At 45.8% G+C, this 19722-nt stretch overlaps 1 protein-coding gene across 1 annotated transcript in view; it reads left to right on the top strand.

The window, feature by feature from the left end:
• Nucleotides 1-19722, top strand: part of Kcnn3 (potassium calcium-activated channel subfamily N member 3) — a 152438-nt gene that overhangs the window by 84508 nt on the left and 48208 nt on the right. Inside the window, exon 3 of the mRNA XM_034500367.2 lies at nt 3158-3576. Within this exon, the coding sequence (XP_034356258.1) occupies nt 3158-3576 (419 nt within the window). The remainder of the gene's footprint in view (nt 1-3157; nt 3577-19722) is intronic.

Consider the following 19722-nt stretch of genomic DNA (forward strand, 5'->3'; position numbering starts at 1 on the left):
TGTCCTGGCTATAGCTCCAATCTTATGCAGGCCCCAGTTGCTTGGGACAGAGTTACTGTAGACAGAGGAAAAGGCCAAGCTTGCTGAAAGGCCAAAGAGGAGTTCCTGAACAGAACACAGTGAGGCCCCATAGTGGGGCTTCCTTCCCCAGATGTGAATCTCAGCTGAGTATATGCAAGGCAGTAGTAGACACCCAGGAAATGCCTGCTGGAGAGGGTCCTCCTGACATGAGCCCAGGATTTGGAGCTCTGAGGAAGACTGGGGCTAGGAAGAAATGGAGACATAGCTGAACCCAGCCCTCATTGTATGGGAAGACCAAGATGCCAGCCTTAGTAAGGCTAAGAATAAGGCATAGCTAATATTAACAGTAGCTAATAGTCACTGTGTTGCTCACGGTTGCTAACAGTACAGTGGGTGCATGGCAGGCATGTTGCACATCAGACATACTATTGCATATGATATATGCAATGTACCCACTGTAGCCTCTGCAGCAGATGGTGCTTCCCCAGGCGGGAGGATGGAGAGGCAGAGAGGTTCAGCCACTCACCCAGGATTCCAGAGCTGGTTAACAGTAGGCTCAGGAGCCATGCAATGAATGCTCCGCGCATTACCCAAGAGTGCAGTGTGGCCTGCAGACACTTGCTGCCCCTTCTGAGTTGCCTTGTAACTCGGTTGCCTTGTAAGCTCACTGCTAGAGGAAACATCCCTCTCCACCAATGCCACACTTGCTGAGACTCAGAGGTGTGAGGTTTGCTTGCTTTTTTTTTTCCCCTTAAAAGCACTCTTAATCCTCCTTAGCTCAGAGTAACACGCGGAGGCTGGATCCTTCATGCTGGAAGGGACTTGGCAGTGGATAGGGAAAGAGACTGACCCAGAGCTCTCTCTCTTCACAGTCTTTCCTCTGCTCATTGGATTTTTAACAACTGGAAGTTTTAACAATTTATTTATTTTCATTTTATGTGCATTGTTTTGCCTGCATGCATGTCTGTGTGAAGGTGTCAGATCTTGGAATTATAGATGATTGTGAGCTACCATGTGGATGCTAGGATTTGAACCTGGGTCCTCTGGAAAAGCAGTTGGTGTCTGTCAAGAACTGCACTGCCCCACGCTTGGGGGCCAAAGTGTCGGGGACTGCTCTATCAATGTTGGAACCCGCACTGCCAAAAGCCTTGGGGGCTAAGTTGTTAGAGCACTGCCCCAAGCTGCTCCTGTTCAGCAAGAGAGAGAGTAAGGACGGATGCAAAGAATGGAGACCACACAGAGTGTGATTCAATCCCGTTTATTCTTCAGTCTCTCTTCTTCTCTCCAAGTCCCTAGTTCTCAGTACCAAGTCTCAGGTCTCGAGTTCCTAGTCCCTAGTTCCTAGTCTCTAGTCTCTTTCCCAGTTCCAAATCTTTTTCCAAGTTCTTCCAAGTCTCAAGTACCTCTTCTGAGTTCTCTAGTCCAAGTGTCTAGTTCCTAGTTGCTTTCTTCTGTCTGCCTCTCGCCTTTTATATGTCTCACTTCTAAGTCACACCTTTAAGTCACGCCCTTAAGTCTTGTCTCTAAATCACACCTTTAAGTCTCACACACCCAAGGGAAGATCCTGGGTATCTAAAACAAGATGTTATCAGAGTGTGCTCAGCTGTTGTAGGCTGTTGTAAACAAGTCTCTTGTCAGGGTATATGGCTCAAGATGGCTGCAAGGATGATAGCCGCCTTCTGTCGGCTCCCCACAGGTGTCCTCAATTGCTGAGCCATCTTCTAGCTCCAATATGTGGGAGTTTTGTCCACAGGCCAAACATGAGCACCAAAGGGGTGTTCTGCAGTTCAACCCAGCTTTAACTAACACTCTACTGGAAGTTACATTAAAAGCCCATTGGCTACTGGTCTGGTCCTTCAGCTCTGTCCCACTTCTAAAGTCCACATGGGGTTGACTGAGCTGTGAGTCGTGGCTCCCATGACCTGGGCCTTGGATTTGATTTACCTGCTGGAATCAGGTGCACAGTTCAGGGAAACGTTTGCACAGTTATTCCTTGGGGTGTTTCAGAGAATCCTGCTGAGCAGTAGGCTGGGCTGGACTCCCAGGGCAGGAGTATGGGAAGGGTTCGAAGCTTCTGGGGCTTCTGTGGGGGTGTTATCTCCCAGGTGCCTCCATGTGGTCAGCTATGTAGAAGTCTCCAAACCTTGTTCTTGTTCTTGGTAGAGGCTTCTTTGTGTAGCACACTAGATGAAATTATTTGCCACTGATGATCAGATGCAGGGGAGGGTGGGGCTGGTAGTCTTTTTCCTCCTTGCTCCCATCCTGAGGCTGGCCAGTCATGACATGGGCATTCGGAAGACTCTGACTCTGACTGTGCTGGAGATGTGGCCCAGTAGCAGAAACACCAGCCTGGGCTTAAACTCCAGCACTAAATAACAGTAGCTAGGTGTGCACACCTTTAACCTCAGTACTTAGGAGACAGAAGCAAGATCTCTGTGAGTTCAAGGCTAGTCTAGTTTACAAAACATAGTCCTGGCAGGACTACAGTGAAACCCTGTCTCAAAACAAAACAAGCCCCAAAGACTCATCATTTTTGAAGTTCAGTGTGTGTGTATGAGTGTGTGTGTTGTGTATCTGTGTGTATGTACGTATGTATTGTGTATTTGTTTATGGGGTGTGGGCATGTATGTATAATGTGTGTATTGCTGGGGGTCAAACCCAGTATCTTGTGCATGCTCTGCTATACTTCAGCCTTCTCCTGGGTTTTAGTAGTTGCATGCCTCAGCCAAGGTGAGGACCAAATGTATTCTTTCTTATTATGAATCTCAATATCCAGTTTGTTATGCTGTCTTATTCTTGTAATCCCAGAACTGAAAAGGTTGAGGCAGGCAGATTTCCATGAGTTTGAAGTTAGCTGGTTACAAAGTGAGACCTTGTCACAAACAAACATGATAGTATCCTAGGGAGCAGCTTCCAGAGGAGGACGTGAGATTCAGAGAGTGGGGGTCTTAGCTAAGACCTCCAGCTGGACCCAGGCACGTCTTCTGAGTCTTCACTGGGCTCTCTCACAGACAGAATCCTAGCTTGCCCCTGAGGTGGTCAGGCTCGTGGAGCCCCAGCACCTCCACCCCTGCCTTCTCTGTGACGTTTCTGTTTACCTGTCCTGCCCACACTAATGTGGTCTTTGCTCCTCCAGCTCTTTGTGATCGACAATGGTGCAGATGACTGGCGGATAGCCATGACCTACGAGCGTATCCTCTACATCAGCCTGGAGATGCTGGTGTGTGCCATCCACCCCATTCCTGGAGAGTACAAGTTCTTCTGGACTGCACGCCTGGCCTTCTCCTATACCCCGTCTCGGGCAGAGGCTGACGTGGACATCATTCTGTCCATCCCCATGTTCCTGCGCCTGTACCTGATCGCCCGAGTCATGCTGCTGCACAGCAAGCTCTTCACTGACGCCTCCTCCCGAAGCATCGGGGCCCTCAACAAGATCAATTTCAACACCCGGTTCGTCATGAAGACGCTCATGACCATCTGCCCCGGCACGGTGCTGCTGGTGTTCAGCATCTCTCTGTGGATCATCGCTGCCTGGACTGTGCGAGTCTGTGAAAGGTATTTCAGGGAGATCCTGAGCGTGGGATGGGGAAGGGAGGAGGAGTAGGGATGTCCAGGTCTAAGATTTGATGGAGGAGGCTGGAATGTTCTCAGATACCTCAAAGGAGAAAATGGGAACAAGAAGAGGAGGGCAGAGCTGGTGTAGAATATTGGAACATTGGAGCCCAGGTAAGTTGGGAAAAATGCACATAACTAACTTTTGTTTCTCCTTTTAGACCAAATGTCAAAGCCTTCTGGTTACACCGCCCCCACTTTTAAAATATTTATTTATTTATTTATTTATTTATTTATTTATTTATTTATTGTCTATGACTACAGTGTTGCTCTCTTCAGACACACCAGAAGAGGGCATCAGATCCCATTACAGATGGTTATGAGCCACCATGTGGTTGCTGGGAATTGAACTTGGGACCTCTGGAAGGGCAGTCAGTGCTCTTAGCCAATGAGCCATCTCTCTAGCACCCTGGTTACATTCCTTAATCCCCACTCAGTAGTTATTGATTTACAAGATTTTCTATGTCCTCTTGGAGATTAATGATGCTCGCAAATGCTTATAGGGCTCTGAAAGCCCTGCAGTGATGAGGCCTATTTAGTTTTGTTTATTTCAAATGTCCTTATATAATTATTTTGCCAACAAAACTTTTTTTAAAAAAAATTAAAAAAAATCATACACCTCTAGTAATATGTCTCTGCTCAAGGTTTGGTCCACTGAGACAGCATCAGCATCACTGGGAGACTTGTTAGAGTACAGGGCTTAACCCCACAATTACTGAAGCAGCAGTGGTATTTTAGCTGTGTCTCGCCATGATTCATGTGCACTTTAAAGTTGGAGAATCCCTATGCTGGTGAGACAGGCTGAGACTTTAGGGGGCTGGGCGGTGATTCAGAGAGCTGCAGATGGGAATGGAGGAAGGGACTGTGGCCTTCCAGAGACCCAGGGCTCTGCAATGGCCAGACGGTTCTCAGAACATCCACCCTGTGGCTCCCCATTAGGATGGTACTACCTCCCGCTGTACCCCTCAGGCCTTGTTGGTGACGCCTGTTCTTTTCAAGCTGACTGTGTCTCATTCTAATCAGATTTTGTGTGTAGAGTCTGCCTGAGAACCTGTGGTTTCCTCTTTTTTAAAATAAGTGTCACCCAAAAGAGAGTAAAGCCATGGTCCTGAGGTAGAGAGCTTCTGTGGGGAAGGGACAGAGAAAATCCATGCTGCTTACACAGATCCTGGTCGCTGTCCTTAATGCACCAGCACTTATGATTTGACTGTCAGATCTCCCACATGCCCATCTCTGAGCAGAGGTAAAAGCAAGGCAGAGAATTCTAGCAGGGCTGGCTGAAGAGTTAGCACATGTGTGTCATGAATGAGATTTCTCACTGGCTTTGGGATATTCAGCCAGTAGGTATGGCTTTCTGATTTCAGACAGAGGCATTGTAGTGCCCAGAATATGGTCCTTATATGAGAGGAGCAGCCTCTGAGAACCAAGCTGTGACTGTCAGTATTGGGGAAAGCCCAAAGCCACACCACCCAGCTATTTAGAGCCCCACCATAGCTCAGCAGCTAATTTTTTTTTCCAAGCAGGGATTCACACCAAACAGCTCTTCACAAACCTTCTCTGGAAAACATTTTCCCGTGACAGAGAAAGCGATGCTCTGCTTCCCACCCCCAACTCCTCATCAACTGTTCTGCTGTTTATTTGAGACAGGATAGTCCAGGCCGGTCATGAACTTGTGATCCCTCGGTCCTGTTTCCTGCCTCACCATGCTGGAATGGCAGGCGTGCACTACCATGCTGGCTGCCTTATAGGACTCTGTCCTGAGGAATACCAGTCACTCTGCCTTCCTGGGCTTCAATAATGAATGAAGGCTAAAGATACCTGCTTTACAGTATTCATTGTTAGAGCCAAGCAAAGCAATTCTTGCAAACTGCACCTTGCCATGCATTGTGTAATCCCCAGTTAACTCGGGATCTTTGTGGTTGCCTTTTTAAATAACCACAATAGACAGACTACTACCAAATGCCCACGGACACTCATCCTGTTTTCCTTTCTAACCATCAGAAGCCAAGAGTTCCAACAGTGGTGATTGAATTTGTATAGTCCTTCAGGGCACTTGGGGTTTTCCGTTTGAAATACATGTATTTCATGAATACTTGTCTGGCATGTATTTCAGATGAGCAGGCTGGCTAAACATACAGCCAGGTACCTACAAGTGAGTTTCATTGTTTATTGAAACTTTCACAAGTATAGTGACTTATTTATTCACTTCTGGAGAATAGCCACAATTGGAAGAGCCTTGTTTTCAGAAGTCTTTGGATTTTAGTTGATATGAACACCCTTCAAAGCTTTCAAGTCCAGGCTGGACTTGTCTGGTTAGATAAAGTTAGCTTGCATTAAGCTGCATTAAGCTGTGTTAGTCTCTGTTAGCCCAGGTTAGACAAGACTAGCCCTTGTTAAACTAGCTTAGCCTGTGCTGCTACAGAATTCCCAGCTGCTCTCTTTGCAAACATGGCTTATGAGCTTCAGCTGAACACCAGGAAACAAAGCAAGCCGGAGCCTCCCATAGTCTGCCCTCTGGGGAATAGACTGTGATCACAGGCTCAGGCATGGGTTAGGCATATGTGGTGCTGAGCATAGGAACATGCCCTGGCTCCTGCTTTTCACTCTGTCCTGGTTTTGTATCTCATGCGTCACTGCTATCCCAGCCTAACCCAGCAGCAGATTCAAGGCAGCCAGATTGTCCTCACCTTAGAGCTGGCTGCTGGAAAGTAAGTAGTTCGTGGTCACAGGGCTCCTAAATGCACAGTCAGAATGTAAGCATGATTTTAATTCCAAACTTCAAATTTATCTTGTTAACCCAGGCTGGATCCTGCAGGGACAGGAAATTGTGCTTTAGACTGCCCTAGCCATGTCCCCAGTCTGAGGTCTGAGGGCTACTGTGGTGACACAAAAATGCCAGGCTTGTCGTTTGGTCTTCTCTGATGTCTGTGTCCTTGATTGCTTTGTCATGCTGTTTCCAGGGCTGACTTTATGTTCAGTCAAGTCTTTAGGTGTGTGCACACATGTGTATACATGCATATATGTTTGTTCACATGTGTATGCTCCTGTGTACGTGTGTGGGTGTGCATGCACATTTGTGTGTGCACGTGTGTGTACAGTGGATATTAGAGTGCACCTGCTCTGCCCTATGTCGACTAGAACACCAATAGCCTCCACTTGGCATTGTGCTGGTTATGAAACGCCATCTCTCAAGGGAGCTGCCTGACTCAGGATCACGGCTCTTACTCAGGGGCGGGAGGAACCCATCGATAGAGTTGAGAGTTTAAAGCCTTTATCTCTCCTTATGGGGGTCGAATGACCCTTTCACAGAGGTTTGCCTAAAACCATCTGCATATCAGATATTTACATTACAATTCATAACAGTACCAAAATTACAGTTATGAAGTAGCAATGGAAAAATTTTGTGGTTGGGGTGATAACAATATGAAGAACTCTGTTAAAAGATCATAGCATCGGGAAGGCTGAGAACCAGAATCCTAAAAGATAACTGTCTAGGGTCATCAGACTCTAGGGGTCCCTAAGGAGTCACCCGAGGTATCTGTTATCACTGCACCACACCTAACCTGTATCCCACTTCCTGTGCTGATCCTGAGAGCATCTCCAGACCCCAAATTTCTGTTCCCAGATCTCACAGTCTTTGAGGCTTGTTCAGATTCTGACCTATTGGACTGTGAAACACGTACAGAACTCAGGTGATAGGGCAAAGCTCTTCTCTTGCGACGGCCAGCTAGTTTCTTTTAGATCTTTGGGTGATCCTGTGCTTTCCAAGATCAAATCCTGAGCATGACTGGCTGAGACACTGAGATATGGGTTGCACTGAGGGGGATCAGAGTGGGAGAAAGATATGGAAAAGATGACCTTGATGTCTCTCAGTTTGATCTGATGATGGCTCTGCCACCTTTGGTGCTAGAGAAGGTGACTTGCCAATGGTGTTATGCACCATGACAGGGTCTAGAACCTGTCCTAGCTGCTGTTGCCCTGACCAGGGTTTGCATATGGCCCAGGTGGCCTCCACCAGCTGGACCTGTCTCTAGCTGTATGCACACACTTCTGACGTTGCTATGGAAATCCTCTTTAGCAAGATGTGTTTTAGAAGTCATTTCTCCTATCTGGGGTTGGCTTTTATGGAACAATAAATGTTTTTACATCTTCTCCTGCCAAGGACAGAGAGGAGTTAATAATGGCACAGAGGAGCCCTGTGTTGGGAGAGTAACACCTGGTTGCCAGGAGGGCAGTAGCAACATTGGCGGCTTGTTTTGCTCGGACCCCAGAGATGCATTACATCACTGCCTCCGAGCCTGACAGTTGCAGTGCTCAGCATTCTCCAGGATTCTCTTGGCTGCATGCCCACCTCCCACAGGCCTCCTAGGGCCACCCCAGGAACCTCCTCATTAAACACTGTCAAATGCCAAGTAGCAGTCGAAGGGGAACAGTGGAGGCCCCAGGTCCCAGTGCGCCAGGCCAGGGAAGTCGGCTTTCCCTGCACACCCTGAACGATGCTCTGGCCGCCTACTTGTGCGTGTTTATCTCCTTGGAAGAAGCGGAAAGGCCTCCACAGCACCGACAAACATGGGCTGAGTCTTGCTTTGCAAGTAAACCCTCTCCATCCTCTTGAGTAGCTGGGCCCTTTTGGATTCTTCCCCACCAGGGTTCCACAGTCTGTACACAGGGTGTCTCAGGGTCTCAGGCCTTGTAGCAGGTGTTTGGTTTTGACTGTGTGAATTTTAATTTTTTATGCAGGTATTTTAGTGAAGAATTTAAATTTAAAGATCTTGCCTGTAGAGCCAGAGAGAACCAGGCCATTCTGGGGTTGGGGTTACAGCTAGGGGAGAATACTTGACTAGCAGGGAGGAGACCCTGGGTTGATTCTCAGAACTGCAGAGGAAGAGGAGGAGGAGGAAGAGGAAGAAGAGTAGGAGGAAAAGGAATAAGAAGGACCAAACTATATTCTTTTCTGTTGTTGTGTTTTGTTTGTCTGTTTGATTGGTTGGCTTTTGTTTTTCAAGGCAGAGTTTCTCTGTGTAGCCTTGGCTGTCCTGGAACTCACTCTGTAGACCAGGCTGGCCTCGAACTCAGAGATCCTCCTGCCTCTGCCTCCCAAGTGCTGGGATTAAAAGCATTAGGCAGCAATGCCCAGCTCCAACCTATATTCTTGTTCTCTGTTGGTGACTGGTGAAGCTCTGAGTCAGAGGCAGAGGGGAACAGAGGGCCCATGGCAATGGCTTCGACTTGAGGAAAGCAGTATGAAGCTTGTCTCCAGGATGAGGCTCATGGAGGAAGCCCCATGCTGAGCTGAGCAGAGCTTAGCTGAAAAGAGCTTGAAGAACAGGGCTGTGGACTGTGGTTGTGGGGGGCCCTTGGTGAGGCACATGCTCCTCTGTGAACTGTAGTTGTAGGGGGCCCTTGGTGAGGCACATACTCAACTGTGGGCTGTGGTTGTGGGGATCCCTTGGTGAGGCACATGTTCCTCTGTGGGCTGTGGTTATGGGGGGGGGGGGCGCTTGGTGAGGCACATGTTCCTCTGTGGACTGTGGTTATGGGGGGCACTTGGTGAGGCACATGTTCCTCTGTGGTCTGTGGTTATGGGGGGCACTCGGTGAGGCACATACTCCACTGTGGGCCTTGCACAAAGATAGGTGGGAACTATGTTAAAATGGTAAATGCTTCTAGACATAGCTTTTATCTAAGATAATTTGAGTTAAGCCTGTATTTAATATACAGGTGTTCAACACACACACACACACACACACACACACACACACACACACACACGAGGATGGTATATGCTAAAAATTATTTTACTGTTTAGTAAAAGTCTGTGTTTTTAAAGGTTTGTAAACGACTGGTGGAAGGAATCGGATGATGGATCAGGAAGGATTCTACCTGTTGTTGGGGTTTGGGGAAGTTCACCTCTAGTCTTATTGCTAGCTGGAGAAGTGAGAAATTGGCCTTCTTTAAGCAGAAACCAGTCAAGGTGGTCCTGCTCCCAGTAAGGAGGAGGAAAAAATTACCCTGAAGACACAAAAGAACATTAATTATGGGATACCCGAAGCAGCCTTGAAAGATTAGATATGCCTTGAAAAAGATCTTAGTAATAGACTGATATGAAAGCCAGAGAGGTGGACAGAGCTATGTATGATTGTGAAACCAAATTTTAATGTCAAAGGAAAAGTAGATTCTACAGAGTAGGTGCATGAAACAAAAACAATAATTCAGCAATAATTAGAGGATTACAAATCTTTAGATTAAACTTTTAAAAGGAAAGGACTTGAAGGGTTTGATAAAAGCATGTTGAATTGATCATCTGACATAGAGTATTTAATTCTTAACATTCGAATTCAGTAATTAGAAAAATATAGTTGAAATCATAGTTTAAACCTTAAGGTTACCTCAAGTTAGGATTTAAAACAGGATTTATTTGTTTGTTTATTTATATTTTACATGTGGGTATTTGCCGGTATGTATGTCTGTGCACCACAGATGTACAGTGTTCACGGAGGCCAGAAGAGGGTGTCAAATACACCCTGGAACTAGAGTCAGAGACAGTTGGATGCTGGAAATCAAACCTGGTTCTCCAGAAGAACAGCCAGTGCTCTTAACCACCGCGCCACCTCTCCAGCTCCCAAAAGTAGGACTTTAAAAAAACATATTAGAAGGATAACAGCATCACCTAAGAGTTGCTCAACCCCCAAATGGTACCTCATCTGTATGAGTTATGACATCCCATTCCACACAGGGTAAAGCTGAGACCTGAGGAGCTGAAGCAACATGCACTTCCCAAACACCAGATCCACCAAGCTAACTAGAAGCAACAGGAACTCAGGTGGGAAAACGTAAAGACAAAACCCAAACACAAAACCAGGTGACAGAAAACCACATCTAAAAGTTATAACATCAATATCAGTTGACTTTACCTCTTCAATTAAGAGACAGTGTTCCTTGCTTTGGTGGGATTTCAAAGCAGAAGTTATTTCCATGCTATTTTAAAAAGAGGAGCCTAAAGCAGAAGGGACCCAGGAAAAAGTAAGAGCAAAGAGCTGTGTGAATTCAAAGCAGAGGGTAACAGAGACAGGCTGATTTCATAGCACAAATTATTTTGTGATTCAAAGGAATCATTTAACATTTCAGAGAGGGGGTGGGCATGGAGAGATGGCTGATCAAGTAAGAGCACTGCCTGCTCTCTCAAGGGACCAGGATTCAGTTCCTAACACTCCTGTTCCAGGTTATTTGAGCCCTTCTTCTGGCCTCTGCAGGCACTAGACACAAAAGTGATACACAGTCATGCATGCAGGTAAAACACCCAGGCTCATGAAATAAAATAATACCAATAAAAGTATTATAACATATGGTAAACCTTTGTCCAGAAAAAATGAGATTGAAAATCTGGGGGCTAGAGAGATGGCTTGGTGGTAAAGTCCTTGTCATGTAAGTGGATGATCAGGTTTTGATCCCCAGAACCCACATTAAAGCCAGGTGAGTGTGTAATCTCACTACTCAGAGACAGGGCATCTCCAGCAAGCTGGATAGCCAAACTAGCCAAAATGGAAAGTTCCACGTTTACTGAGAGACCCTGCCTCAATGGATAAGGTAGATATGAACTGAGGAAAATATCCAACATTAACTTTAGACCTTCATATACACACATGCACCCCAGCACACACACACACACACACACACACACACACACACACACACACACACACACACACAAACACACACGTACAAAAATAAAATAAGAAAGAAAACCTGAAATACTAAAAGTTTTGATGGAGAACTATCTCAAGACTAATGACCTGACCAAAGATGCACTCAGATGAAAAGATGAAAAGTACTCTCAAAGTTTTCAATATTAAAAAGTAAAAGACAATGGGGAGATGGCTCAGTAGTTAAGAGCACTGACTGCTCTTTTAGAGGACCCAGGTTCAAATCCCAGCACCCACATGACAGCTCACAACCACCCTTAATTCCGGTTCTAGGAGATCTGACTCCCTCTTCCGGCATCTGTATGCCCTGCACAGATGTGGTGTACTGATGTACATGCAGGCAAAACATCCCTACACATAAAATAAAAATAAATATGCATTTTGTTTTAAAATCAAAGAAGGAAGCCAGATATGGTGGTACATGTCTATGTATATGTGTCAGGAGCCTGAGGCAGGGGGATTATCTTTAGTCTTAGGCCAACATGAGTTACATATTGAGTACCATGGCTTTATACCAAGATTCTGTCTCAAAAAGCCAAGAAAAAGAGAAGAAGGAAAAGAAATTATGTTTATTAGAAGGATGAAATAAACCTTAGATGGAGAGCAGACTAAATTTACAGTGAAGAAACAGGAACTAATAAATTTTTAAAATAGGATTTATAGATCTGAAAGTTGACAAGTTTAATAAATTTAAACAATTTCTGCTGTATTGGAAAACAAAATTAGAAATTTTAAGGAAAAATAATGAGTGATTCATAGGGCATTTTAATCAATAAGGGAGACCAGCTTGGCTCGCCCAAGAGAAGCCCAGGAGGGGACTTTCCCCATGGATATTAAAATGTATTATAAAACAAAGAATAATTAAGTCCCTTAGGCTTTACTCATTACTAAAGAACCCAGTAAAGACAGATCGATGAAACACAATGGAAAACCCTGAGATAGATCCTAGTGTGGAAACCCAATCATGGAGAAAGAAAACCAATTAGGAAGCAATAGATTACTCAATAAACGTTCATGGGGAAATTGGAAGCTTGGATGAAATATCAAATTGGCACGCCACCTCTCACCAGCCAGCAAAATAAATTCCAGGTAGATTAAAGAGTCGGAGAGATACAAGGGAAGAAATACGAACAGGAGCCAGAAATGAAAGTGAATATTTAATCAATCCTGGGGTGAAGAGAAATGTTAGGCAGAGCATCTCAGAAGAGAAGAACTGCGAAAGGAAGCAGGCATATTTAATTATACCATAAATACAAGTGTAGATTTCCATCCTTTAAAATATATAAACCAGGGCTGGAGAGATGGCTTAGTCATTGAGAGCACTGCTCTTGCAGAGGTCCTGAGTTTAATTTCCAGCACCCACAGGGGCTCATAGTCATTTGTAACTCCAGTTCCAAGGTATCTGATACCCAATTTTTACCTCTACAAGCATTAGGCATACAAATGGTGCAGAGACATACATGCAGGCAAAATACCCATACACATGATATATATTATTTTATTTATTTATTTATATTTATTTATACAGCATACATGTTAATATTAATTAATAAATAATAATTATTATATGTAATAAGCTAGATTTGGTGGTCCTTCTCTATAACCCCAGAACTAGGGAGGTGGAGGCAGGAGGATTAGGAGTGAATTTAATATCAGCCTGGGGATACATGTCTCAAAAAAAAAATCTATTTAAAAGCCAACGTTACTTAAGAAAGATATTTGCAGCAAATGTGACAAGAGAGAAATATCTCATTGTCCAAAGCAGTCCTGGAAATCAGCCACAGTTCGCCTCCCCACTAAAGGCAGGCACAACAGAGAAGGTACACAGAGAAGACACCAACGTGAAGTGCAGTGTGTCAGCTGCTAACCATGAGTTTGCCACAAGTGGAACAGTGAGAAGCTTTAACTTGTTGCTGTTATGGTCTTCCTGTTGGCGGGGCTGTGTCTTACACTAGCGCAAACAGGGAGCTTAGCACCGTCTTTCTGGAAACAACATTGTTGGGAAGCCCTGGAAGGTCTTTATGGCTTTAACCCACTAAGTCTCTTTCTAGAAAGTTCTTTGAATGGAGGAATCAACTGATAATCAAGAGTCTTCAATGTAATGTTTGTCTATAATATCAAAGAATCAGAAATGCAGTGAACATGTAGGATTTAAATGCTTAAATAAAGCGGCTGAAGAGATGATGGTTCAGCAGTTAAGAGTACTGGCTTTTCCAAAGGATCTGGGTTTGGTACCCAGCACCCATATCACATGGCTTCTGACAAACCTGTAACTCCAGTTTAGGGGATCTGATGCTCTCTTCTTGCTTCTCTGGGCACTGTATGTGCTTACATGCAGGCAGGCAAAACACCCATCACAAAAACTAAAAATATAGTCTTTTAAAGCATGTTTAAATAAGGCATAGTGCATGCTTACAGAGAGCTCTTAGGCAATAACGTTACAAGTCAGTCTTTTGAGGATTGCATTGATGTGGGAAAAACAGTCTTTTGTAAGATCTGGAGAAGAGCACACTGAGCAGTGCCACACAGGACACATGTCACATCCACAGAGAGGCTTGGGAACACATGTGAATAGCAAGCTCTTCTCTCCATGGGATATAATGTTATTTCATTTGACTTATTGCATTTTTTTTACAAGACCCTATATATGTGTAAGAAATGGGTTTGGGGTCACAAGAAGATGACCCCACAATGCAGACCCTTTCAGTAAGGTGGTGAGTTTTACTTCTTTGGAAAGGCTGTAAGCCGAGGCAAGCAGGCAGCACACTCAGCAGCGGGGCTGCCTCTGCATTCTCCCTCACACAAAGTGATCCTGCATCTCACATTTTTCCATGATTGGCTGGCTTAGCCCAGTTTATAAGCAGAGCTCAGTCTCTTGCACCAGGTGCAACCCTAAGCATGCACATATTTTGACTTCAGGAAGTGCTGACTCTGGAGGAAATTTGAATTTCTGCCAAGTGACTGGTTAAAATAAAATTTTTTCAATGGAGTTTTGTCTTCTTTTAACCCTTTGACAGAAAGACAGTGCAATTTGTTTACAATTTCTACACTTAATATACTTTGTTGTTGTTGTTCTGTTTGGATTTTTGTTTTGTTTTTTGTTTTTTTTCCAGACAGAGTTTCTCTGTATAGCCCTGGCTGTCCTGGAACTTGCTTTGTAGACCAGGCTGGCCTCAAACTCACAGAAATCTACCTGCCTCTGCCTCCAAGTGCTGTGATTAAAGGTGTGAGCCACCACCACCACGCCTTAAATCCGAATTTTTAATGGAGCCAGGCAGCTGGCTTTGACATTTTCACAAGCCCTTCATTTTATCCTCTGCACGAACTCTCATGTCATATCAACAGGGCTCAGGAAGTAGGGTCAGGTGGTGCAGTTTCCACATTTAATTTCCCTGAAAGAGTGCCAAAGAGTTCCTTTCGGAGGGTTCCCCTTTCTATTTAGCAGGCAATGGCCCTAGAGATAGGAAGGATGACTGGACAGGAGCCTTATGGGTCATCTCTCTGAGGGCCTTCCTGGAAGCGGCTGTGTCCTGGGCTTATGACAGAGTGTGTGGCTGGGGCTCACAGATGCTAGCTTGCTTGGTGGGAAGGTAAGGGAATATAGCAAGTTAGGATGTATTCAGAAAGCACAGAACCAGAGGCTGTGGTCTTTCTTGCAAGGAAGTGGGGAAATGTAAGGCTGGGTATTGCCTTGACTCTTGCAGACTCCTTCGTTCCTGCTACTGAACTGTGAGGCCTCGGTGAGAAACCTTTCATTCTGCACCTGCCTGGCCACAGGGGCAGTGGTACCCAAATCTCCCTTGAGCTCAGAGTAGCTGAGACCCTTGCAGTGCTGCCATGCCCAGGTTCCAATGGCTGCAGCCGGGTGGACTTCAGCGCTGGGCCACCAGCCCCAGGGCCATCTCTTCCCGTGCTAGTGGCACTAGACTCAAGTCCCTGTTTTGAACCTCCTCCATCTTCACTTTTTTTCACAGCTGAGTTTCTCTTTCTGTTATTTCGGATTCACATTTGGTTTTCGTTTTCCTTCGCGGTATGTTTCTGCTCTCTGGCACTTAAAGAGCAAAACTGTATATTCGTTACTGTTGCTCCATACTTTTATTTATGTTGAATGTACGTTAATTATAAGTTGCATTGCAATTAAGGGATGGCATCTCTTAGAAGAGTCTAGAAACAGGAATCAGGAAGGTTTCCTAACAAGGGCAAAGCTGAGCTCTGGGTACAGAGCAGCACCCGAGAGGTGAGCCTTGCAGGAGCGTTAGTGTACTGGGAATCTCTGCTTGTCTCGACACACCACCCAGCTACTCCAGCCTGTGGTACCAACTGTGTGGTTTCCCTCCTCTCTCTTTGGCAAACATCCTTTCCTCCAGGATGTCTGCTTTGGAAATACACACAGGAGTTGGGGGTTGTACAGCTTTTTTTCCAGGGAATGATTCCCCTCTTGCTCTGCCAAGAATGTATCCAAGAAGTTGCTTTTTTCTTACAGTGGATGCTAAGGACTCCTGTACCTGTTCAGAAGGGCTGGGCTCTGGGCATGAGGCAATGCTCAATGCTCACCAGGCTGGGGCTCCTTAGACGGCGATGGAAGAAAGGGGTGAGGTTCTGTGAGCCAAAAATCCACATCTGTCTCCCAGCTGAGGATAGTCCACACATGAAATTTGTCTTCTGCCAAGCTTCCCATGTTCAACCCTTGGCTGCTTTGTTTGGTCCTTGAGACCCCACCATGTCCTTTATCTCCATGGGAGGGACCCTGGCAGCAGTAAATGGCCATCTTAGCCCCACATTAAGTGCTATAGAAACCTTTCAACAGTTTCAATAGGAGAGAGCCATCTGAACCACAGAGGCAACTGGTACCTTCACCAGTACCTTATGAGCAGGGAAACCTCTCAGAGAACAAGGGGCAGCAGTTTGGCGGGAGTGGGGGGGCATCACAGTAGGACAAGTCAGGGACACATGTGACTTAGAGTCTTACTTCTTGAATACATCCTTGTACCTGTGAGGAGCTATGCCTGTGCGTCCTCATGTACTAGTGTCTCAGGCACTGGATCTGTGCTTGGACCCTCACATTCCCTTAAACTCTCTCTGCTTCACTGTTTTTTGTTTTTAAAAGATTTATTTATTTTATTTATATGAGTACACTGTCACTATCTTCAGATACACCAGAAGAGGGCATCAGATCCCATTACAAATGGTTGTGGGCCACCATGTGGGTGCTGGGAATTGAACTCAGGACCTCAGGAAGAACAGTCAGTGGTCTTAACCGCTGAGCCACCTCTCCAGCCCTGCTTTACTGTTTTTAACTCTTGATCCCTCACCCCCACTCCCACCCCACCCCCACTCCTGGGAGCTTTATCTGTTTTGGTCTATTATATTAGATTTCTGACTCTGGCAAAGAAATTACAAAACTTTAAACAAAATAGTAAAATGTTGGAAGGGCAAAAGAAGATGGGGAAAGGGTCAGTCTAAGCAAGAATGGCTTCCGAAAACATCAGGGACAGAGACTCCTCCCTTGTCACTCTACTGAGCTGGAGGTGTGGCTTCACATCGATCCAGAAGTCTGCTGGAGCTCCAGTACCATACCTACCTTCTAGCCCCCAGGACAAGAGTGTTTGTCTGCTCTTTCTTTATGGAGGCACAGCACTTACTCACACTGGTCATCCCTGGGGCTAGAAATGGTGTCTTTATCTCTTATGTTAATAGCTTACTCTCAGGTTTGCAAAAATGGACTACTGGCCACAACTGTCACCAAAGTTAAACATTATTAGTTGTCTTGTGTCCATGCCAAACTAATCCAACCCTCCATGAGGGGTTTCAAGCTCTAAGTTTCTTGTCTGTAATTCCCCTCAAATTCATGTTTCTCTGCACCTGCTGGCCCAACTCCTATTGCTTCCCTGTCTATAGAAGCTTCAGGTTCTGCCACACTCTACTACCCTTCAAAAGCGCCCTGTGTCCCCAACAGAATGTTCATTCATACTTTTTGGTTAGAGTCCACTGGCTTCCACTGCCCAAGCCAGTGACCCACGATTAACTGGCTGAGTTCCAGCAGTGATGACAGTACCACCACAGATCTCTTCATGGAAGCTTTATTGTTGATAGTGAAAAACATTGCACTGGAGTGAGCCAGCCTGGGCCGGAGTGAGCCGGCCTAGGCCCAAGCTGCCATAGTGGTACCTGCCTGTGTTACAGCATCCATGAGGTCTGAGAAGCAGAGGCAGGGAGACTGTGAATTTTCAGCCAGCCAGGACTACATAGTAAGATCCTGTCTTTAAAAACAAACCAAACAGGAAAGGGGCTGCTGATTATGGCTCAGTGGGAAAAAGGGTTTACATTCAAGCCTGCCAACCTGCATGGCAGAAGGTAAAGAACTGAGAACCAAGTCCAGTGAGTTGTCCTCTAACCATCCTTCAAATGTACCATGATGTATACACACATGTACACATATACACATAGGCATGGACATATGTACACATATACATCCATGTGTGTGAGCACATGCATGCATGTACACACATGCACATTCACATATCACACTTGCAAACACACACACATACACATGTACATATACACATTTATGTGTATGAACACACATGTGCATGTACTCACATGTATATGTACATACACAAAGATGTACATTACACATATGCATGCACCTGTGTGAACATATATGTGCACGTAGCACACATGCATGTGCGTGCACACACACACACACACACACACACACACACGAGGGTGGGGGGGAGGAAATAGAAAGGAGAAAGAGATGAAAGGGACAGGAGCAGAGAAGTTGGGATAGAGAAAAGGAGGGCAACGGGACAAGGAAAGGGGGAAGAGAGTGAGCCTGCCCATCGCCTCACTGAGCATGCGCTTGGGAAAGTCATTCGCCCTCAGTTCAGAGCCTGTGACTGTGGCTGCCTCTCAGCCAGCCCCGGACCTCCCCCTTGCTTGGCCCATGTTCCTGAATGGGAGTTAAACCTGCCCTGCTTACACCGTAGGTGGGTTCAAGAAATGCAAGAGCCAGCAGAAGCTGGGAATTCAAAACCATAACTTTCATCCTTTCCTGCTACTCCTGACCCACAGAGGGAGTGGGTAAGATGAGAGCAGGGGAACCCCATCTGTGGATAAGCATGCAGGGACGCTGGCAGTGGAGACCTGGGTGCTGAACTGGGGGAGAGGGGAGGGGCAGGGAAGATCATAATGCGAGGAACGGGTTAGTTTTGTCTTGCAGTTCAAGCCAAGTGCTTATTTTACAACTTCTTGAGGGCATGCTGTCTGGTGTCTCAAAAAAAAAAATGTGACTGGTGTGATTTAAAAAAAACAACACACCACAGTGATTTTCATAAGGGAGCGTGGATGGGAATGGCTCACTGTTCTTTAGGGAGGTGTGATTGGATAGGCTCTTCCTGGGAAATACATACCCAAGCCAGTACAGTTGCCACCTATACTGTCAAACATACAGAGTTAAGTGAATGCTGCAGTGGACTGGTCAGTAGCTTTTAATTAGTTATCTTGTCAAATTTAATATACCATACATTCTCCTCAGCAGCATGCTTAATGAGTTTTGCCCTCGTTTACAATTTCAATTATAGATTTTATGTAGGGAATGGACATATCTTGAGGCTGTCCATTACTGCAGAAGTTAGACTGTTGCCTCCTATGGTTATCGGCCTGTCACTATGGGGCCAGCTTGTCAAAGTACAGCACAGGGAGAGTGTTGGGACCCAGCCAGGCTTGGAAGTCTGAGAGGAAGAAAGATCCCTTGCTTGCAGGTGCTTGCTGCAGTCTCTGCTGGGATGCTGACTTCTCACAGCGACCCATGATCTCAATGATACTGCAGTCACCTTCACTTCAAAGATGGAAACCCTGAGGCCTGAGTCTGGGTCCCTCCCATCATGGCTGAAGTTACTGTACGGTTGCCTCTGATAGCTCTTGGCAAGTCCATCTCACAGGGTCTGACAGAGCACTGCCCTCGCAGGAGCTGGGGTTGCTCTGCAATAGACAATGTGCTCCCTGGTCCTCCTGTCTTCTTTGTCATTTCCCAGCACTCTGTGTAGGGAGTAAGACAGGAGTCATCCTCCCATTTCAGAAATGAAGCTGCTTGGGGAGGTGCAGAAGGCAGGGTCTGACCTGGCGGGCTCCCCTGGGCAGCCAGGTTGTGGTATCTTGTGTCTTGCTCTGGCCTAGAATCACAGTCTAGGATGCCCGGGCCAACAAGCAAATAGATGCCCCATGTGGATGCTGGCTGGGGCCATCTTTACATTGGAATATAATTCTCTGATTCTTTGAAAGTCAGTGGAGAACCAGACCATTGTTCGATAAAAGCACTTACCAGTATAAAAGCCACTTGTCAGTCATCACCATCATCTTCCTTAATGAAACCTCATCCCCAGTA

The sequence above is a fragment of the Arvicanthis niloticus genome, chromosome 4 (assembly GCF_011762505.2).
Source record: "Arvicanthis niloticus isolate mArvNil1 chromosome 4, mArvNil1.pat.X, whole genome shotgun sequence".
Classification (NCBI taxonomy): domain Eukaryota; kingdom Metazoa; phylum Chordata; class Mammalia; order Rodentia; family Muridae; genus Arvicanthis; species Arvicanthis niloticus.